This window comes from Ascaphus truei, chromosome 5 (genome assembly GCF_040206685.1).
Source record: "Ascaphus truei isolate aAscTru1 chromosome 5, aAscTru1.hap1, whole genome shotgun sequence".
In the NCBI taxonomy this organism is placed as follows: domain Eukaryota; kingdom Metazoa; phylum Chordata; class Amphibia; order Anura; family Ascaphidae; genus Ascaphus; species Ascaphus truei.
The window spans coordinates 138,406,588-138,430,268 of record NC_134487.1 but is presented as its reverse complement, the minus strand read 5'-3'; the positions used below and the strand labels follow the sequence as shown (position 1 = coordinate 138,430,268).

Genomic DNA, 23,681 nt, shown 5'->3' with positions numbered 1-23,681 from the left:
TCTACAGGCCGCGGCCTACAGTCAAACACCATCGGCACCGATCGCCCTCCCGCTACCTCACACACTGTACGGCCCGCGGACCGACCAGCACGCCACAGATCTCCCTCCCGCTACCGCACACCCTCTACGGCCCGCGGACCGGGACGCACGCCACAGATCTCCCTCCCGCTACCGCGCCCCTCCCATCTCCCGCTAAACAACATCACCACCGGCTACCTACTCACTTCGGCAGCGGCCCGCACGGAGCTCTTCCGAACGCCAGCGCACGACACACATCTCCCTCCCGCTACCGCACACCCTCTACGGGCCGCGGACCGGGACACACGCCACAGATCTCCCTTCGCAACCGCAGACCCTCTACAGGCCGCGGCACCGATCGCCCTCCCGCTACCTCACTGTACGGCCCGCGGACCGCCCACCACGCCACACATCTCCCTCCCGCTACCGCACACCCTCTACGGGCCGCGGACCGGGACGCACGCCACAGATCTCCCTCTGCAACCGCAGACCCTCTACAGGCCGCGGCCTACGTGTGGGGGGGGGGGGGCGACAGTGTGTGTGTGTGTGTGGGGGGACGAGTGTGTGTGTGTGTGGGGGGGGACAGTGTGTGTGTGGGGGGGGGGGGGGGGACAGTGTGTGTGTGGGGGAGGGGGGGGGGACAGTGTGTGTGGGGGGGGGAGGGGGGACAGTGTGTGTGTGTGGGGGAGGGGGGGACAGTGTGTGTGTGTGGGGGAGGGGGACAGTGTGTGTGTGTGGGGGAGGGGGACAGTGTGTGTGTGTGGGGGAGGGGGGACAGTGTGTGTGTGGGGGGGGGGGGGGGGGGTGGGGGGGAGAAACAGTGCGACTCCCGGGCAACGCCGGGTCTCTCAGCTAGTAGCAGATAAAAAAAAAAAAAACACATGTAGGATATTGCTTGGTCAGCAGCATTATGCTAATTGAAGCAAAACAGTTTAAAAAACTACTGGCTCTAACAAGAGCAGTCAAACTCCACCATAAAGGACACAAACGATAAACGTGCCTTATAGAAATTGTCAACATCTTCCATAACACTTGTCACTCAATACAACTCATACATACAGATGTAGCCAGAAATATACTAGAGCCATAGTAGAGGTGAAATTTTTTCCCCGGCGACACCGAGGTAGTGTGAAAGCCAAGTGTTGGACAGCGGCTTTCTCGTGGCAGGCCGAATGCAGTGATCGGTTATCCACTGCATTTCCTGGACGCTGGGAATCTTCTCTTGGCTACTTCGGTAGCTATGAAACATCTGTATTTTACCGTGTTCCATTACCTAATTCATCTAAAGCAGGGGTGGGGAACGTCCGGCCCGCGGGCCGTATAAGGCCCGCGAAGTAATTTGGTCCGGCCCCCGGGAAGCCGGCCTGCAAGAATGGTTTTAAAAAAATAAAAAATTTTTTTTTAAACTCCCCCTTTCCCGTTTGGCTGCCCGTGCTGTCACTCTGCCAAGATTTTTTTTTTGGCCCGCCTCTTCCTACAGCACTGCTCCCCTCCCTTCTCTCCCCCAGTAATGCCGTCTCCTTAGGCTCCGCCCCTCCCTTTAGGCTCCGAGGGCCTGCCAGTCTCTTAGCTGCACTGGCTACCTATGCAGCTCCAGCAGCCCATCCACGGGCCCCAGGTAACCCACATGCCCCCTTATACCCCCTCCCAGGCACCTTACCCACCCCAAGGGGGGAGAGGCCTTATTTTTGTGTGTTTGCTGAGGTGGGCTTATTGTGTGTGTCTCTGTCTGTCTGTGTGTGTGTGTGTCACTGTCTCTGTGTGTGTCACTGTCTCTGTGTGTGTGTCACTGTGTGCGTGTGTCACTGTCTGTGTGTGTGTGTGTGTGTGTGTGTGTGTGTCTCACGGTCTCTGTATGTCTCACGGTCTCTCTCTGTGTGTGTGTGTATCTCACTGTCACTGTCTCTGTGTGTGTGTCACTGTCTCTGTGTGTGTCACTGTCTCTGTGTGTGTGTGTGTGTCACTGTGTGCGTGTGTCACTGTCTGTGTGTGGCAGCAGCCGCCTGAGGTGATTAAGGACCTGAGCATCACCAGGGCGGCACGGGTAAGCAGCGCTCCGGGGGGCAGAGGGTATAAGAGGAGTGGGGGATGGGGGAGGGAGGGGGTATAAGAAGCTTGGGGGATAGAAGAACGAGTCTGCGGTGGGAGAGACACCTCACTACCGCCTCTCCTCCTACCCACACCGGGCAGCAGTTGTGGAGTGTACCTGCTCCGATCCATTACCTAATTCATCTAAAGGGTATTTAAAAAAATTAGAAAACTTACTACGGGACCAATTTAAGAAAATATTGATAAGTAATGGCTTAACCAGTTTTCAATTGTGTAGTTCGAGATACATGGCGACCATGAGCCTATAAGAAACTCAGAAAACAGCCTTTTCTTTTTGAACGCTTGCCATATAAGGAGCCAAATCCTTACAACACTGTTCCAGTGAATACAGCCATATCAGGATTATAGAGGGAGTATCAGACAAATGCAGAAATACTGAATCACTTCCTTGTCAAGGTGTGTCAGAGCAAACTTCTCAATGTGTCACAGACGATTACTGCCCTGCTCCAGTTTGGTTATTAACTCCCTTTAGTATGTTGGAGTTAACAGGCTGTTTGACTTGAACATGTTGAACAAGGATTTAAAATAGACATGCAACCAATTTTAGAATGCACCAAAGGCAAGTAGATAAAACTAGAACACTTCTCAGAAGACAAAATATTAAAAACTTTAAAATGGTAGATGTCTCACAAAGTATATATTTTATTAATTACAAGATTCTGTGGTCCGTGTTCAGCACGTTTTTCAAAGCTGTTGGGAAATGTCCATGTCTGCAGAATAGAGGTGGCTTTAACCTCATCCATACTAGTCACCCTTGTACATAAAGGTTTGAGGTGGTCTATGTCCAAACAAAGTGTGATGCTTATCCCTGTAAAACTTAAATAAAAAAATAAAAAAAGGCATGATCACAAGTGTTGTAACAAACAAGTTTTGTAGATCACCCAGAAATTATTACCTAAAACGTGGCACAAAAGAAGTTATGGAGTCAAAAAGTGACCAAAACCCTTCACCAGTGTACAGCAAATAAAAATACCACTTCTGAGAACATTTCACATCAGACAGGTCCACAAACCTGTTTTTCGTCATCATCTTAGCATACAATGCTTTCAGTGCAGCCAGGGATTCTGGGTAATGACATGCAAATGAGCACTGTCACGTTTTGTTACATATCCATTTTTAACATAAACCCCTCCCTATAAGCTTATGCCTGCCACATTACACAGCTTTTTCAGCACAGCTTGGGTTAAAGAAGTACATTGCCAGTAAACCTGCTCACAGAACTATTTTGACCTTTTGGGTCTAATCAGTTATTGGGAGAAAAAAGGGACGAATACCTGTTGCAGTACAGCAAATAAAAATAGCACTTGTGGGTGCATTCACGTCTTCAAAAGGGTTCACAGACCTGCCTTTCCCAATGATCTCTTAGCACAGCGGTGCGCAAACTGGGGGGGGCATGGGAGAATTTCTAGGGAAGGCATGGGTATCTACAAAGGCCCCACACTCTTCCCCACGGCATTTAAATAAAATGCCACGGGAGGTGTGCGACCTCTGTAACTCACTTACCTGCTCTCTGCCATGTCTTCGGCCACATGTTGCCGCCGCAGACCCTGTGATGTCACATGTCTCCAAGGCAACGCGTGTTAAATTACACGGCTAATCACGTAGCGTCAAACCCGTGACGTCATTTGACGCTAAGTTATTGGGGGGGGCGTGCACCAACGCTGCGCTGCGGCTCCTGGGCAGGGGGGCGCAGCTCAAGAAGTTTGCACACCCTGCATACAGCTCTTCCTCTGCAACCAGGGATTCTGGGTAATGACATTTAAAATTTGAATTGCTCACTTAAAGAGCTAGTTTCCTTTACAGTAATACAAGTTTAGAAAACTGTGTTTTTGCCTGAATCAAGTTTTTCAAGATACAACTCTCCAACAAAGGGAAAAAAAAATCTGTGCACCGCCAAAAAAAAGTTAAGCAAGGCTGGAGAATGTGACCGTGGATACTTTATTAAAAGAGCATTACAGTAGAGGTCTGGTGGATCCTCTAACGCATTTCACGACGAAGCGCTTTGTCAGAGTGTTTCAAGAGACTGCCAGCAAAAGAACAGTCATAAGTGGCTGACTGTGCGCAAACATTGCACTGAGCTGGAAGAGCATTATCTTTTTATCAATAATGCAAGGGCAGCATTGTCTGCACCCATGGACACGAGCGTTAACAAACATGGTAGCTAGGATAAAAGTTACATTACTAAAGCATACAAAGGCCATGAGGCAAGTGTGGAGAAGAGTCTAAATTCCACCTAGGGCTCTTCAAATTAATTTTCAACAGTAGAACAAGTTCTTACAGTAACAAACATTCTCTTTATGCAGGGGGGGTGGGGGGAAGGTCTTCATATCTGTATGCTCTTTCCGAGATACAGTTTACTCGTTTGCCAAATAATTTCTCTGTCCATTGGAAGCCATGCAAAAGCATGTGCACAGAGATTTAAAATGTGCATTTAAATATTTGCCAAGAATAATTTTTCCTAATTACACAACAGTAACATGTACCTCATTCTTACATTTTTTCAGGGGCGCGCTAAAACCCGCCTCTTTTAGACACTACTTGTCATTTTAGCTGAGTACAGCGAGAGGCAGCCCAGAAAATGCCTTGCAGAGTACATCCCACTTGTGCTGATGCCGGCGTGTCAGACTCATGGATTGCCTCCTTCACACAAGTTATACCCATACCACACAGAAACTTGGCTCCGGAACCTGTCAAACAAGCATTTATTTGGCTGCTGGCCTCTGCATTTTATTTGTTTTTAAATACAATGCTGGCCAATCGGCAATCAGACAAAACAGAAGGAAGACAACCATCCAGTCTGAAAATGGGTAATTGTGACCCTGAAAGCAGTTATTACAAGCCCTACCTTTGGCAAGAAGTATGGAAAGCTCAGCCCCAAACAGTCTGAATTACCTCTTATAAAAAGTTTATCTGAAGTGAAGTAGAAAACATGCTCAATCCACAAAACACCCTTTATATTCGTTGGTATTGCCGGGCGTATGCACCACTACTAGATATTCCACCATATAGCAACTAGTCTGTAAACTACTTACAGTAAAGTCACTTTTTAAAAGAAAAATAGCAATTCATTTCCATTCTCATAAGGGCCTTTAAATGTCTTCTATACAGATTTGGGTGGATTGCAAAATGGCTTATATAATATCTATTGTCCTCTAAAGCGGTGGAAGAAGCAAAGCAGCTATGTTCTAGGGATTTACAGAACACAATACTGGTTATTTGCCACATTTGAACATGTTGACTGCTATTCTTTGTGTGCATTGTCCCATAAGGATGTTTGGTTTCAAGCCATTTATTGTCCCCTTCTGAATCCTTGGTGACTGGCTTTTGCCTCTTCACCTGCTGACCAAAGATTGCATTATCCCCCGCCATGGGACAGATGTCAACATTCTCCCCTTGCGCGGCCAATTCCACTGTACTTCACCGGCAGGGTGGCAGATCTGTGGGCAGCAACATGTTAAATATGGTGTTCCAGGCCAATGATTATCCTCAACTGTGTACTAGCCTAACAAACACACAGGAAGGCTTTGAAGAATGAGAATAGGAGTGGGCAACTTGTTGTTACACCAGGGAAGTAATACAGAATACAGAAAACAAAACAGAAAATACAAATATTCAGATCCTGCATTGCAGAGCAGGAGCATCCAGTATCAATAAATGATAGAAAAGCAGACCAATTACTGGTCAAAATACAAAGCAGCCAAACGGCACAAAGTGGAAAATTGTGACATGTATCAAGGACAGTAGTTTCAATGGCAGATTAATATATAGTAATGTGAACAGTTTTGGTTCACATGCCTCTTAATTTCTATGCAAGCTACTGGGGGATCCAAAATGTATGAGACAGCTAATGTACTCATGGCAACAGTACTCAGATACTCCACTAAAGGTACATTGTTGAAGTATGCTTATGGGGCAATAAGGAGGCTGAGCAAATTCTTAATTTTTACTATAATTTGGAAAAATTAAGATTGCAGGCAACGATGAAGTGTACTGTATGTACATTCACGTTAGACATCACAGCTATTTAAATGTAGCCAATTGTGTGACGTCACAATTTTCCATTGATTTTGCAGAATAGAGGAAAAACCCACCACACCATTAGCCTTTTGATGCTGAAGGGGCCTGCAACATGTTACAGATCCCCTCTGCAACACAAAATAGTAATAATTGCTCAGTTAATTGAAACAAGAGCGGAAGGCCAAGCCCCCGATAATCCTTGAAGTGTTAGGTCCAGGAATGTGGACTGAGACAAGCTTCCACATTCACACCACCAAAAAAAAAAACCTGTTTCCAGGAATTGGAAGAGGGGGTTAATGCATGAGAAAGATGCAATTGTTAAATGACCCAACATCCCAAGATGATTTTGATATAAAAATATACAAAGGAAATTTGGATTTAAAGTTAGTAGTCAAATTTTCCAAGGACGTCTTTTTTGGGTTGTACCTTTTTGTACTTTTTTCTTTAGCCAAATTTATTTTTACCACCTCCTTGAACTAACACTCAATTGTGAATGTCCAAATTGTTTTTTTTAATTTTATTTAAAGGTATTTTGTTTTTTCCCTGCAACGTCCCTTGGTTGTTGGCTACTAACCTTTCATGTTACTCTTGGATTTGTCAGTTTGCTTGCCTGTGGGGGTTTGGGCTTGCTGGCCCTGCCCACTGGAGGAGGCTGCTTGCTGAGCTGCCTTCTGCTTTAACATTGTCCAATCAAATGTGTAGTCATATTGATGGTTCAAGGTCCTAGAAGAGAATGGAATAAGATTTGGACTCTGATTAGAAATTCCAAGTATTAGACTGAACATAGTTATGCCATAATAATGTAATGCCTTTAACTTCATCCCATTATGCAACGCATGTACCAGACTATAGACAAGCATTGTCATAATATACAAAAATATGTTTTCCAGTATTAATCAAGTAATAGTTAAACAAATAGTAAACCAAAATCAAGTTAAGCCTGCTTTATCCAGTGGAATTTGGAGCCTCCTGTGCCCCTGCCATACATTCTGTAATTACAACCCTGTGTACTAGTTGCATGCCATACATTGCCTACTATATTTAGCATGTACATTTTGAGTGGATTTTATGGTTACCAAGCTCCAGTAACGCAGTAGGATTAAAGAGTTCAGGGATTAAGCAGCCTCTTGGCATATTATGCTTTTGGCAGGCAGATAGAGCTCACTTACATGCAGTAGTTCATGTGAGATTTAAATTAATGAGTATTATTCATGGTTGCCAACATTTTAAATCGAGAAGCCAGTAAGCCAGGTTACTAGATATAACCATATAAATGTTCATTAATTTAACAATCGTCAAACACATTATAAAGCTACCAGAAATTTGCAGACAGTGTTTAATCTCAGCACCAGGGTCAGTAAAATCAAAGCTAAAGTTCCTGGGAATTCCTTTGTCTGGAAGCATTGCCAATACACAGTGTAAGCCCTATAGGTATGAAGACACTATTGAGATAGATGTGGAGACACCAACCTGAACAGAATACGGAACAATTGTCTCAGATACATGTAGTCTGGTGCCTCTTCGAAGCGTAAGCCACGACAATAGTTCAGATACATGGCAAATTCTGCAGGAAATCCCTGTAACAGGGTAAGGAAAAAATACGTCAAGTGAGCAGCGTTTAGTTTAGAGGAAAAGGCAAGGTAAATTTTTAGCAAGCAGCTGCTATGTCAAGTTAATATTACATACCTCTGATTTAAGAGTAAGGACGCAACTAATTACGGTTCAACGTTACCATACCCAGCTGGCACAATGACCATATACATACGTGTATACAGTTACACATACAAGGTTCAGGGTACAATTTAACCACTCAGTCATCTGGTGTAACAGAATAGGAAACCTGTACTAAAGACTAAAACATTAAAAACATCATCACTTTGTAATAAACTGTATTGCAGTAAAGGAGCAAATATTGTGATTTAACATAGATCTGTCTAGCCATAATGTATTTGGGTTGGGCAAGTTATTTTAGACAATACTAGTGTTTATCACAGACAGCAACAATTTTCAGCACAACAACATTTGAGTTGTGCCTACTTCTGTATTTTGTACTTGTATGATAAAACAGAATGGCCCAGTGAGATACACAACAAGCTTCTTTTGGCATATTACATTTGTTTTAAAGCAAACCCACCAAATAACCCTCTTTTGTTCACAAGGACTGTAAATCAGTGAAGGGTCCTCCAGAGACCGCCATTTTGTTTTCCCTGGAGATATAAACCCAGTAACTTTACCTGTGAATATCTTGGGAACGTGGGAGAAAGGGGGGGGGAGAGAAGAATCACTGGAGTTGAACATAAGACTCCATCATATACTTTGTGGGGGTTAAGTATAGTCCATGGCATTGGCCATGCTCACATACCCACCTTACACAACACCTCAACAGGAGTGGACATCTTCTTTTCACTGATCTTTTCGTACTTTTGCTTCTTTGTTGCAGCCTGCGGAACATGTGGTTCACAATATAAAAATGTTGTGCAATACCAGATTAAGCCGGAAGACAAGTTCAAATAAAAACCTAATTTACTTTTGACCCTTTCCCTGCTGAAACACTGATAAATTTGGGAACTATTTCCAAAATGCAAGAGGTTAAACACCAGAACAAAAATTATTTAATATGGGAGAACCAAAGGTCAATCTGGTATTGTGACTTATTTATTTATACTGGCATTAAGCAGATCAAACTCATTACTGTTTACGTGTCAAAGCAGAGGGGTTCAGAGGGCTTTGTAAACACTAGTGTATAAACTAAATGTATTTAACCCAATAATTTCTAATAAAAAGCATTTGCACACTTAGGATGATGGATGCAGCCAGTATTCCTGATCAGTCCCACTAAGCATGCTGCATCAAGTAATGCGGATTATATAATGCATGATCTGACAAGAGCTTAATCTTTTATAAGGGAGTTGCTTAATTACAACAAATCAGGAAGACTGATCCAAAGTCAAATGTACCCATTAGCAACAGAAGCAGGACAGGTCTGTTTCAAGTAGTAATCAGCGTGTGAGAGCTGAAGAACCTCACTTTAAAACACCTCCCTTCACACACAAGACATTTAAAATATATTTGAGCAGTGTGGAGCATAAGGCAGATAGAGGCGGCAAAGCAGGGCAAAAACATGCTGCTTTTCACTTCTTTCACAACCTCTTAGGGCAGAAGGATAGTCTGGTACTTAAGTAAGCACATTTCAGTAAATGTAGTCAAATGTTTTTGGCTAGAAAGATGTAAGGGTGCACAAACATTTTCTCTACTACATTTAGTATAAACGTTTTATATTTGATTTTCCTGGATGTTGGAACAGCCCCAATGACTCGACTGCATGTTACTGCTGTAATTTTGGCACTGGGAGATGTTTCAACTTACATTGCAACTGTTCTAATTACTGCTGTTGTAATACCTTTTAGTTTAACAAATATATACTCCAAAATACAGCCTTTATGGAGTCATGGCTTTAACAAGCTCCATATTTGGGGTGGAACTGCTTCAAGGTCTTATCCAATTTTTCTCCCTTACAGCCAGAGGCCAAATAAAAATAATTAAGCAGGTCATGTTATTGATTTGGTTTTGTTAGCAGATGACTTGTTGTCCAAGGGTAGCTTTACAAAACAAAGATTACCAATCTGCAACCCATTCAGCATGCAATGATAATGCAGTGTTGATCCCATTGGAAACACAGCATGTTCTTATTTTTGAATGCTTTAACTTGCCTCTGAACTTCAGCGACCAAGCACTGAAAGACTTTAAATAAAAGTACATTCATTTGGCTATTTACCCCCACCTTTCTACAGAAAAGGAGATCGTCCTGTATTTCTGAATCATGCACAATCTGTTATTGGTGCATGGCCATTAACAAGGGGAATGAAAGTGAATTTTAGAAAGTTGCCAACAAACATGAAATGCTGCATTAGCAGTGTCAAGTTTGCAACAATTCTGCAAAACAGCAGTTGTCAGAGCATGTACAATATATTGTATTAGGTGGGGGGAAAAAAAGCTATTTCCTCACACTGAAACCTTGAGCACGCACTCCATCCAAGTTTGTGTGCCGAGAACGTAGCTGGCTAATGACTCATCCCTAACCTTTGACCTTTAGAAAGTACTGTACGAGTGCATGACCTACCTTCAGTCCTTGCCAAGGGAGGCTGGTCCTGTTGAAATACATCAGCACATATCCTAGAGACTCCATATCATCGCGGCGACTAAACAAAGAAAAGGAATGTGTTGTGAAATCTGCATCATCTCAAAGTAAAATGAACAATTCAATTAAATGCGCAATTCTTTTTCTTTTTTTTCTGTAGTGGTTAACACACTGGAGAATACTTTCCAAAATATAAACTGCAGAACATTTGAAGTTTATGCTTTAAAATTTTGCTTCTTTACCCCCTTATACCCAAACGCTGGATATTGTCTTTATTCAGGGTTATTTGCATTTTAATAATAAGCAAACACAATTTTGGCCACCTATTCCAATATGTGCCTAATGAGCACTGGTGTACACACCAGCAACAAGCTAATTATATACTGTGGGAATTGTAGGTACCGTTGAGCAAATAAAACATGCAAGATGATAAATGTGTAATGTTTACACAATGGTGTATATACCATTTAAATTACCAAAACATGTATGAACATTATATAGGAAGAGAGGCATGACTACAGTGTCTGTATTCAGATAGATTAAGCTGGTTTATTATGGAATTCAGATCTACTTTCCGAAGGCCCATTGATAAAGGCAGACAAGATGAGAAGAGATCTATTTTAAGCCTTGAAATGTATGGCCTGGAATTTTCAGGCCTAGGAATGGAGGTTTCCTAATTAAGGCTTCCTCCGCAGCCAGTTTTTTTGTGAATGCATAAGGGGTTTGCAAGATGGTTTGTGAGAGGAGTTGGAATGCCACTACTCACAGTAATGTCAAGTTACTTTAGCAACAGTTTCCATTGGGGAGGTTATGCGCTAGACTAGAGATTAACTTCACTCATTGCTAGACAATATCCTTCTCTCACAAAGCACTGAAAGTTATGTTAAAGGGATAGTCTCCCCCTCCCCAAAAAAAATAAATGTGTTAACAGGTTTGTTCTGTTAACAGTTACTAAATATAGAAAATGCAAAGTTACAGAACAGAGACAACTACCATTACCAGAGAATGTGAAAGGGCAACTAATCCAAGTGATTTAACCCAGGGGTGCGCAAACTTTTGCAGCTGCGCTCCCCCTTACCTCCATTCCCTGCATCAAGTGATGCTGTGGGGTCATGACACGTTAGGTGACCCCGCGGCGTCAGCAGCCTTCTGAATAGCCCCCCTACAAAAATCTCCCGTCCCCCTCTGTGGGGCACACCCGCCAGTTTGTGCACCGCTGATTTAACCATTAGTTTATACTATGGAACATAAGAGAACTGCAAGTTAGTAAACAGAAACATGCAATTTGGTTCACTTATCTGTATATTTACCTTTGCTCAATTCCTAGGTGAGCATTGATACTAGCGTAACGGGCTGTGCCGGTTAGGTTTTTGTCTTCTCTGTAAGGTATGTGCTGCCTCGTCCTGTTGTCTCTGTACTTTTTGGCCAAACCAAAGTCTATAAGGAATAACTTGGGAAGAAAAAGAATGCATAAAACCTCAACACAAATTAGAGAATACAGACAGTGCAGTCAAAAACATTCCTCGTAAATGATTTTATAGAGCATCACAACAGTCAATAAGGCTATGTACACAACTGTATTTCTAATGAGCACACCTTTTTTGGGTGGGGGGGTGGGGGGACGACAAATAAATTGATCTCTGCCTTCATTAAAAAGTCCTCTGGTCACTTTTTCATACTTCCCTTGGTTTTCAATGCTTTATCACCAAGACACACAAAAAGGACAAGTATCTATTTCCGTGGACTCACCAATGGCGAGGACCAGCATGAATACAGCACTATCCAGTCTGTGTATAATCTCATAAGAAAAGGTGGAGTGGTATACTAAAACGTCAAACTTTGTCAAATTGTGAAAACAAAGGAAAGGAATTCATATACACTGCCAAGTATCCTATAAGGACTTCCTCTTGTGATTGTTAGTCTTAAAACTATTATTTGTCCATACTGAACATCTTGGATATATAGTGATAAATATATAGAGGATGAAAATAAAGTTATACTTTGTAGCTATGTTTTTAGATCAGTTCTCTGTTTGCACATTGTTTCGTGCTTCAAATGCTTACTTCATTGGCATTTACAGCTTAAGATTGAGAAACATGCACAGACATGCAAGGATGGATTAATTATTCAGTCCTTCCTGTGCCAATGTGCATGCGCATATTAGGATTTGCAAGTGACTGAGCATCCGACCACAGAAATTTCCCAGAGGCCAAGTACATGAGCTGACTACTAGGGGTAAGCATCATGTAGCTCTGGCCCACTCCCGCTGCCTGCAGTTCAAGGGGAATTTAGCCAAACGCTGACTCAGTCTCTGGCAGTTGGCTACCAGCAAAGAACACCGTACATCACATACAGTGCTGGAAAAATAGTTGATCAACTCATTACGTTATAGATTGTCTATTAACCTAAATAAAAATGGTATCCAACATAAGTTACTTAACTAGATAAATTCCTGTTGCTTTTTTAAAATAAGTCAGTCGTGTAGTACTAGATAATACTGCTCCCCCCATTGCCTTTTATTATTTTTTTTTATGTATTAAGCTTCCTTGGCTTGCTATAGCATTTAGAAAGCCACAGCACTTCCTCTTTCGAAATACAGCCATACTTTGTGTACTGGAAAGCAGGATCTTTGATTAATCACTGATCAGCAGCTTAGATACTTGCATTCTATAGCAACGCAATTAACTACTGCATTAAAAAGAAAGGGAAAAAAAACCCAGGCAAGAGGCAATTTTAAGTTAACTAAGTTTTAACTTTAAGTGTTAACATTAAGTTTTCAACATGATCAAATCTCAGGTGACAGATGGAGGGCTTTGAAATTATGCTTTTGGAAAGGGGAGTGATTACTCTAATCCAGAAAAGCACCCATTCCTTAATTAACAACGAGAAGCCAGTTTTTACTGCAGCCATCTATGCAGAAGAACAGATTGCATGCTGTTTATTATCTAGAGCAGCGGTGTGCAAAGTGGGGTGCGCGGGGTTTACAGAGGCCCCGCGCGCTTTCCAAAGGCACTTAAATTAAGTGCCGGGGGAGCTGCAGGGCCTTTGTAAACCAGACTTATCTTGGCCCCGGCGGCTTCTTAGACGTGTCACCATGGCAACGCGGCATCAAATGACGATGCAAGGGCATGTGACGTCATGGCACCGGAGCCGAGGTAAGCAGGGTGGGGCGCGGAGAGAGGGGAACCGCCGGCATGGGGCGCAGGGGGAAAAAAAAGTCTGCGCCTCATTGATCTAGAGTGATTCACCAAGAGACTGGGAGTCCAACATGGTCGCCGCTGTTTGATCAATAAAAATCCGCAACTGATGAAGTTGTGGTTTGCTATTGGCCCGCGGACAAAGATTTAAATGGTCATATCTTTGCCTCAGTTTGAGTCTTGGCACTGGCAACAAACGTGGTGTTATAACAGCAATCCCATCTGGGATATTACGGAGATAAGATTAAAGCTAAAATATGCTAAGCAAGGCATGCCCGATACAGAGTACAGAGATTGTTTGAACCTGCGCTTTTTATTGCAGCCCTTTTACGCACAGTTTTATTTTTCGACTGTCCCCTTTAACAGCAGCAATAATACGCCAAGTGATATCTAGGGTATTTATAATAGCAGTAGCAGAAGTTTTAAAGCAACTTTTCACTTTTACATTTCTCACTATTTAAAAACTGGTGAATTTAGCACTTCATGCTTATTTCTTATATCTGACAGGTTAAACACTTAATAAGAAAATCCTAAATCATTTTCAAAGTTACGGGATATAGCTACAATGGCGATGATTTTGACTTTGAACTACGCCTGTGTGATGACGCAGGACAATCAACAGTAGTTAGCATGTGCAAAACCTCCCCACCCCAAATCAATGATTGGGAAAAGGTTAACATTAAAAATTCCAAAGAAATGAGTGCGCCAACCCTCTTTAAAATTACATTCGCTTATAAAAGTCAGTATATCACGGGTACAATATTGGCTAGTGGCAAGCACAACACTACCACGGTGGTAGAGAAGTTCAGTGTCCAAGTGACTTTTGCACTTAAGCTATACAATTAGAAGTACGGAAGGAGGCACAGTTTGGCGGGGGGTTGGATGGAGGAAATAGGCTTGCAACAATGTTATGTATACATAATTTGTTTTTGTTTTTTACATAAAGGAGAGAGAGAGAGAGAGAGAGAGAGAGAGAGAGAGAGAGAGAGAGAGAGAGAGAGAGAGAGAGAGAAAGAGAGAGAAAGAGACACACACACACGAAGACAAAGGTCGAAATGCGTACGAGTGAGAGCGCATGGTAGCTATATCCGATGTGACTTTGTTGCTATGCACACTTACATGACTATGGATTGACCATTATAACTTGCAGATTGTCAATATATATGAATGATCGACTGCACTTAGACACTTTTGACTGACACTCCACTTATGGTTAGCTGAATACTTTATGGTTAGTAGGGTTATAGCCACCCTTCATCAGCATATTTGTGCTAGCCATAACTTAAGAGGAGCTGTGCACTATATATTCATGGTAGGACATTGTCCAAATTTTGCACAGTTGTAAAATTAATACCATTGTATTTCTCCCCTCTAATTGTGTAGTGTTATACAGCATTGTCTGGTTAGAGTTCGTCTCTTTTTGCTATTTAGTGCTGTATATTTGGTCAGTCTTGTTTATTCCTTATATATGGATTTACATTTGAGTACTTTTTCTCTTATTCACATTTTGTGTGCATATACATGCCATTTGTCTCAGTTATTCAATTTGGCTTTAGCATCATTGATGAGGATTCGTGCAGGGAGTCTGCTAATTTTTAACCATTCTCCGTACTTTTTTTTTAATATTCTGTGTGATACAAACTTTTGGTTAACTTTGGTGAACCCGAGTGCTCCCTTAGGGATGGTTTCCTCGTTGTATGAGACACACAAACACACACAATTACCATTGAAGTGGTTGGTCTACGACAAAAGAAAAGTGTCAGAACCCATGGTTGAGAATATTCTGTGGATGAGCAAATTTGTGCTCTAATAACTAGTGCTCGACATACATCTGTAACACTTTCAGGCACAGAGGACCTATATTCTGCATAGTTAAAAACCAAAACTCCATATGTGAATCTTAGTGTGGTAGACAGCATGAAATCTTCAGGAAGCAGAGACTTGGGAACCTATTCACTAAACGCAGAAATGTGCCAAGACCTCTTCTACCTATTCTATAAATGATATACAGGTATCTGAAGCATCACCGCCCAAAATCTATCAATGTCTCGTTGGCCGAAGTGCAAATGAACAGCTGTCTCAAATTGAGGCATTTTGTCTGGTATTCAATATGCTCAGGGGAAAAAAATAATTGTTTCAATGTGAAAGGTTTAATCATTAAATTATTGTTACATATTGCCTTAGTTGAAAACATTAAAGTTGTTGGACATGCGAAACAATTCTGAAAAGTAAAAGAGCTGGAACAAAAACCGATAAGCAATATATAAATATATATATATAAATATATATATTAACAGTAAAGCCCTCTAAATAATTGTGAAGGCAAAAAATGTGTGGAAAATCTCAGTGCCTTTCTACAAAAATGTAATAGTGTGTGTAAACTGCATGCGAGTGGTGAGTTAAAGACCAGTTGAACGTGAAAGAAAGATGGCGTGGCTGAGCATGCATGTTAGCCATGAGACCTTTCCTCCAAAATGGAGGAAATTTCCTTTTATCCAAAATGTTACCAGTTGTTTGAATGCTGTTTTATCCACACGTTTTATTTTCTCCAATGTATTTGTATATGCTAATGACCTGTTTTTTGCCTGAAACTTTTATTGAATTAGATGAAAGGTGTAAACATTTACCAGAGAAATAACACCAAAAGTTGTGTATGCGTAGCTGCTTTGAGTTTATTGAATTGGGCACCAGGCCACCTAGTTCCAGATCTTTGATGTCACCATTTTCATACGCAACAAAAATTTGACTGAAGAGAAATTTTACCATGTACAATAATGCTAAGGGCTAGACGACTATTGCCATCTTTGAGAGCTGTCTGTAAGTGTTAATCATATTCAAATATGCTCTAGATTTTAACTACATTAGCCTGGGCTGTTGTGGATGTGACAACTAGATGAGAGTTAATCACTTTGGATTTGCATGCCGAGAGAAGGCTAAACGTTTGCTGGTTTTGGTAATACACCGGACCAAATTAAAGACAGGATTTGCTTCCAGGTTCTCAACACTATGTACATTTTAAGACCTAAATTGTGCATTATTTGTACCACTGAATGCAGATCTAATAGGATTTAAAAATGAACCACAGGCTCCCAGCACATGTATTGCTTCAAAGTCCACCGTAGCGCCAACCCTAATAGGGATATAAAATAGTTTACAGTTTCCTCATCTCTGAAGCATGCTCTTATGCAATTTGAACAGTAAAAAAATATATATATAAACTCTACGCAAACATTCAGCATTAAACAAGCAAAAAGCTGGAGGGGAAAATATCTTAGTAATGTTACATGTTTGCCAAGTATGTCTGAATAATGCCAACATAAGAGGTGCTTGTGCAAGGCCTGAATCGTTTGGTTAAAAAAAAAAAAAAAATTAAAGGAAAAAAGTGTAAAAGTAAACCAAGAATAAAAAAAAATAAAAGTTACAAAAAAAAGCACATGAGTTTGGGGTGGAGGTTGGAATAGGAGACAGTTTTCAGACCTGGTTATATCCTGAGAAAGATGGGTCCTGAGAAGTACTAACAGTCATGCTTCTTTTCCTCTTCCCCACTGGAGATTCTAAACACTGAACAGACAATAGAGGGTGGCAGTGCATCAAACAGTATTGCTTACATTGCAACAATGGCCGGCGCAGACAGGCAACACCGAGGCGGGCGGTAAAGAACAGGGGAGTCAAATGCCATCCTCCTTCCACCAAGCAGATATGGGTAACTATAATTGATAGTCCACCCCTCCAAATTCAAAACAATTTGTTTTTCAAGAGAACAAATTGCAGATTTAAGAAAAGGCCATCTGAGATTATGATACTGCCCACTGACTTGTTACCGATTGGCAACATTCAGATTTAGCCATCTTTAAGGGGAACGGATTTACACCTTCCATGACAGTTGAGCTGTCAACACTGTGCACTGCCAGCTCCTCTGTTAAGGAAGGGTATTGGGTAGCAGAATTTTCATACCCCAAAATGCCCTTCCTCAATCACCCCTCCCAACCAATTTTTTTTTTTTTGAAAATACAGTTGGCAATCTTCAGTAAGGAAGAGGTGTAAGGCATTTAGTCACCTGAAAGATTATAGTTATAAGCATGCAGGGCTTGTTACTAGCTGAAAGTCTGGCATTTAAAAACATCCGTCCTGCAGGTCAAATAGTTAGGGACACAAAAAAATAAAAATACATCTTAACTCTACTGGAACAAGATTACCAGGAATTTGTTTACACTTTGCCAGAAAGTTTATGGTAAGGACCAAGTTACAACTAAATAAAAAAAGGCAAACATCCTGCAACCTACCAAATGTTTTTACATAATATGCTCCATTAGAGAAAAAAAAACAAAACAAAAAAAAAACCTTACAGAATGGTTGGGTGCTAGAATGAAAGAACTGGATATACTGGAATATGTTATTTGGCAAACATGACACATAACTACATAAATTCTTACATTTGTTAAAATGTATACAACTCTCAAATAAGTGAGAACTTTTGGATAACGCCCAATGTATTTGGGATATAGGCCTTCATTCGATTATAAATTGCACACAAAAATCAATAACAGGGACAGGATGATCCCGCAAGGGGAAATGCCAGGAAAAACGAGGGCACACACAAGCAAACTTGGGTAACAGAAAAAATAAAAATAAATAAAGTAAAGTTCTGCTACTAGGGTTCCCATTGCCAGGTCTCCGCAAATGCTTAGTTAGCCCTTAGAGAACCAGTGTGAAATTGCAGGTCAGTTGTAAGACTCCTTAGCTCAAAAGGGGGAAATTGCCCAATATATAAACACACTATGTATTCAATTATACCAAGTACCTCTACACACTTCTAACCACATTGAACTTTATACACGTAATGGTGAAATTATGTCTGAGGCCCATTGAGTTAAATCAGAAAGCTAGATCTCAAAAGATGGGTATAGAACATATTGAGCCCAATAGCTCAGAGCTTAAACATGGCAAACAAAAAAACGTCAGATTTCAAAAGATTATATATTCAAGGAAACAAATCTTTTTAAATCACTTTGGGACTTAGGATAGTATCCCTCATTAAAAGATGATCAAGAAAAAACAAACTGCTATATGACCAACTTTAACATACACTGACAGCTCTAACTCTGTTGCCATGTTTAGTTGTACAATACCAGTCAGTTCTCTAACCCAAGACTCCAAAACAAATTCAAAATAATTGTGGAAGATATTGTGGCAGCTATAAGAGGGTAAATTATTTTTAATTCTAGCTAGCTTCAATATTGTTAAGAAGATTAAAAGTGTGTAGCTACTTGATATTTATTTCTGAAGCAAGACCTTTTGAGTAAGGGGCCAAAACAAGCTGATAAATAGACTCCTCCCAAGCAAACAAGAGTCAAAAGGAAAGGATGAGATGTAAAAAAACAAAAAGGGTATTTTCATAAAATGTGGGCTTTACCTTCCAAGCCCAGGAATGAGTCATCAGTTCCAGTGGGGAAAAAAAATAAACTTTGGTCCTATGTCTTCAGGGTGCACATCAAGCACCTTTGTTCTAACCCAATTCACTTCGTATGTTATGGCCTCAAGTTGGCATTCATACAGGCAAACAAAGGTAAACATTAGCTACAGTCAGCAAATATACTGTATTACATTGAAATGAACAATTGGCAATCTTGCTTCCAATAAGGTGGTGTACATTTGTCCCATTGTCGGGATACAACCAAAAATGTCCCCTAGTTGGAAATTTATTGGAAAAAAATAAATTAAAATATGTAATGCACGGCATGCTTATTGATTTGCCAATTGCTGCCTGTCTGCCCGACTCATACATATTGATACTGTCAAGGAAGCATGTTATGTTAGCTCAGTAAATGTAATGGTCTAAAGGTAAATAAAAACAAAACAAGGTAAAAAGTTACTGAAATCATGCAACACAGGTGGCCTTATAAAAACTGTACCACCTATTTCCCATGAAAAAGTGGTAATTAAAGGAGGTCTTGCATCATGTTGTCTGTAATATACATGCAGGAATCCTGGGAAAGGTTCCGATTATGGCATTGCTTGGAAGATAGAAATACTATTGTATGAACGCATCCACACATCATCTTATTACGGTAGTTAAATCAACAAAAAGTATTCTGGAGATTTTACACATTCCAGTAAAAACTGCTTCACCTGAATGTTTAAGACGTTTTATTGTTCGATTGATGCACACCCTCCTTTAATCACTTCACTGTACTCTATTAAACAACTTTTGAAAAACTATGGTGCATACATTCTGCAAATACACATTCTAAAAGTAAATGGTACAAGGGGAAAATGGCCTTCATTTTAAAATTTGTATCGAGGGTCAATGGTTTAAATGGTTTATTTATAGGCTACATGTGACTAGGATTATAAAACAAACTTCTAAAATGATTTTTTTGTTAGCAGTCAGTAAAGCTATTTGTACCTGATTTACTCTTCACTCCCTTTCTTTGGTAACAATGTTGACAAATCAAAGCATGCAGAAACTATTTTGCATTCTAATCTAATTTAACCAATTAAGAATGGGCACTCGCATACAAATCATTACACTAACCTTATTGCAGTGACGTCCGATGCCCATTAGGAAGTTATCTGGTTTTATGTCTCTGTGTATAAAATTCTTCGTGTGTACATATTCAATTCTACTGATCATCTGGAAGAAAAAAAATAATGATGTCTGGTTTGTCTTCCTCTTTTCACACCTTTAGCATAAGCTTACCGGGCGGGCAAGGATTCCTGCTGTGCACCCTAATGTACTATATTGCTCTGTATTCGGTTTCTTTTGTAATGCACTGCATACATTCGCGCTATATAAATAAAATATACGTTCTACAATTGAGGAATTGCATTAAACTACATTACTTTTTCATTCGAGTTTGTAAGTATATTATAACATTTACATTAAACAATATTTGTAAGCAATGTAGATGACAAAAAAAGGTGGTGGCTACTGTGGCTGTGTGTAAATTAAAGTCTGAACTTAAACTGGTTTGTCCAAGACACAATGAAAGACAGATGTACCAAAATTGAAACGCAAATCTCTGAACCAGTAAAAAATAATTTTTACATAAAAATAAAAAATAAAAAAATCCACTGAGTTTAATCTATGTTAAATTTAGCGTGATCATTGCTTAGCAAAATAAAGCTAGTTAAAATTCCTAAGCAGGACATGGTAAAAGTTTTTAGTTTGATAAACAATTTCTTCAAGCTAGGTATGCTTATTTGGAACATGACATTTCCAAATGAACAAAAAAAATAATGCAGTGTTAAGCAAAGCACAGTAAGTAGGTCACAGTCAGTAAGAGACAAGAATTCTTAGCAAAAAGTTTATTAAATACTTGACATCTTTGGAGGCTAATCACCCTCCCCATTTAGTCTGTGTCAGAGTGACACCACACACCATACCTGGTCAGCTAACATGAGAACAGTTTTCATTGTGAACCTGCGGGAGCAAAAGTTGAAGAGATCCTCGAGACTAGGCCCAAGCAAATCCATGACTAGAACATTGTAATCCTTTTCCTGCCCATACCACCTGAAAGGAAATAAGAGTCAGAGAAAGGGTCAGCGTATCATTACAAAAAATGAATATCCATTAAAATCAGTAAACTGATTTTGTTTTAGACCCCGACCTTTTTGATTTACAGACCTTTAATTTAAGAGCCAGGGGTCCTCAGAGCGGAACCATGCTATTTTTCAGCTCCAGAGACCCTTCGATCCCCAAAATACTTACTGATGCAGGCATCCATTTCTTGGTTTCACGCTGGGATTTAAATGGCTGTGCAATAGTAAGCCACAACGGATGAAGTTGCAGATTCCTACATGCATGCACGATGCAGATTTAAACTGCCATTTTGTTTCCCCCAGGAGAGGGTAAGCACATTGGGAACCTATTGGCCCCCAGAATGAATAGCATATGCTACAACTGCAAGGCAACCTCCGATACTCATCGTGCACACCCCTCCCCCCACGTGATAAGGGCATTTCACTGAAGATTTTTAAAATAGAGCACTTAGGCTATTTTTTCAATTTATAATTTCAACATTGCAGCACGGTACGAGATAAGGCAATGCAGTCACAATATTAACCTAAACTGATCTAGTATGTGAATTTATTGTTTTAGGATCCTGCTTACAATCTAAAAAGGGGAGCATAAAATACAATATAAAAAGGAGATTGCTGTGTCTCAAATCTATTTTCCATGAAACTAGCAGCGGGTGAACCTTTTTTTCATGTAAGAGGGTAGTATTGATGACGACGGCAATCAATCCTAAATTACAAGGAACATAAATGCTCTCGAGCAAGATTTCAATTTAACAAACAAAACTATGAAACAGGATTGAAGTATTTGAATAAAGCATATGCAATTCATACGAACTTCCCAGCTTCCTCCGTATTGGAAGAGAAATGTAAAAAAGGATTTTTAAAGGAAAATATAAAAATGCTTGGAAAAACAGAATTAGGCGAGTTCAGAAATACCCCTATAGCAGAATGCATCAATAACACGATATAAAACTTTCAATACCTTATGGAGTATGCTGCTAGGGGAAGGTATAAAACTTCTACAACGTAGTAGTGTGAAGTTCACACTACAGGACAAGGTGTTAAGTGTCTGGCTGACAAACCGGAGTGTATGTACAAAGTTTTTTCCTTCATAAAGCCAAATGAATTAAATGTCTGGTTCTTGCCAACTTGAATTGCACAGAATTAGATTGCAGAAATGCTTCATTCATTTAACCTTTTACTTTCACAATGTTTATACCACAAGACAAGAAATATGATACAAGTACTTGCTTAAATTGAGTCTACCGTGACAGAGTTGGTTAGGCGTACATCCATAATTTTTTTTTTTTTTTGCCAAAAGATGTAAACGGAATGACTGATCTGTTATAAGAATCAAAATGTAAAAGTTCAATAATAAATTGCAAGTGAATTTGGGAGGAGCGCAGGGTTTCTGTATTCGTTATTCAATGGCTGCAAATACAATGGTTCACCTCAAAACACGAGTGGGGAAAAAAAAAAAAAAAAAAATTACAGATTTCAAGGATATGCAGTTCCCCCAAAGATTAAGTCTTTAGTGCTCTTGGACAATATGTATCAGATGGTATTCTCATAGGCAACAATGAATCGGCTCAATTATATATTTTGAACACTTGAGCTGAAGATCTTACCTAGAATCAAAATTCCCAGGTATTCTAGGAAAATGCTGAGGGGCAGGAAATCTTAATTTGTTTAAAAGCTACACTTCAAGCGGCCGTTTATATATAAAAATAAATAAAGACATTTCCCCATTCAATGTGTGCATCAATACAATCTGAACACTGACAAGTGATTAGCTAAGCTGCAGATCGATCTGTTATTCTGTAATCAATCACTTGCTCCGGGGCTATTTAATTCAGTTCTTGCACAGCATTCTGGGCAATGTAGTCCTGGAATATGATTGACTCGGCAGTTACTAGATACAATTGGTTCACTGCTAGAGAGAGGGCGGGGCTCAAGAGCCAGAGCCTATCAGAAGGGGAAGTCACTTTGGAAATGCTTCCTATATTACAAACATTAAAAATGTCTTTAAAACATTCATTTTTTTAATGCTACAAGTATTTTCTCATAGTACAGAACTGATTTAAAGATTTTTTTTTTTTAAAAAGTAGAATACTGCTTGACCTGCTGCTTGAACACCTGACGAAAGAAGCCATTATGAAGCCAGATGTTTGGACAACCTATTACAGAAGGTCTCATTTGCCCTCTATTCTGATCTTTTAATGCAGGGGTGTGTAAACCTTTTCCCCTGCCTGCGCCCAACCCCCTTACCTTCCTTCCAATGTCAAATGACCACGTGGCGGCATTTGATGCTGCGTTGCCACGCCGAACACAAGGTAAGAGAATTTATAGAGGCCTTGTGCGGTCCCCTGGCATTTAATTTAAATGCTTTGGGGGAAGAGCGCGGGGCCTTTGTAAGCGCCGCCCCGTTTGCACACACGTTTTAATGCACACTTCGTAAGAGAAGGAACCACACTACCCTAACAGCCGCCCAAAGAAAGCATCTCCTACACACTGTGCTTTCCTTACAACTCTCCTTTTCTTCGCAAGGAGTAAGTCAAGGTACGCACTCATAAGGCCTAGAAATCCTACAAAAAAAGCGAATTTAGTGACAACTTTCAGAGCATAATCACTTTTTTTTTTTTTTTAAATCTACAGCATTCTTTATGCAGTTAATCAAGACA

General features: G+C 40.4%; 1 protein-coding gene across 8 annotated transcripts in view; it reads right to left on the bottom strand.

Moving 5' to 3' along the window:
* Positions 1–23,681, bottom strand: part of CSNK1A1 (casein kinase 1 alpha 1) — a 54,461-nt gene that overhangs the window by 19,532 nt on the left and 11,248 nt on the right. The window contains exons 3-11 of one of the 8 annotated variants that reach the window (XM_075600948.1): positions 20,866–20,992; positions 20,015–20,113; positions 16,957–17,040; positions 11,593–11,732; positions 10,265–10,343; positions 8,511–8,594; positions 7,615–7,721; positions 6,719–6,867; positions 4,048–5,564 (exon numbers count right to left, since the gene is read on the bottom strand). In XM_075600948.1, coding sequence (XP_075457063.1) covers positions 5,545–5,564; positions 6,719–6,867; positions 7,615–7,721; positions 8,511–8,594; positions 10,265–10,343; positions 11,593–11,732; positions 16,957–17,040; positions 20,015–20,113; positions 20,866–20,992 — 889 coding nt within the window. In that variant the 3' untranslated portion in view covers positions 4,048–5,544. Of the gene's footprint in view, positions 1–4,047; positions 5,565–6,713; positions 6,868–7,614; positions 7,722–8,510; positions 8,595–10,264; positions 10,344–11,592; positions 11,733–16,956; positions 17,041–20,014; positions 20,114–20,865; positions 20,993–23,681 lie in introns of those variants that run through there. The other 7 variants (XM_075600952.1, XM_075600949.1, XM_075600950.1 and 4 more) reach the window with 7 other exon arrangements.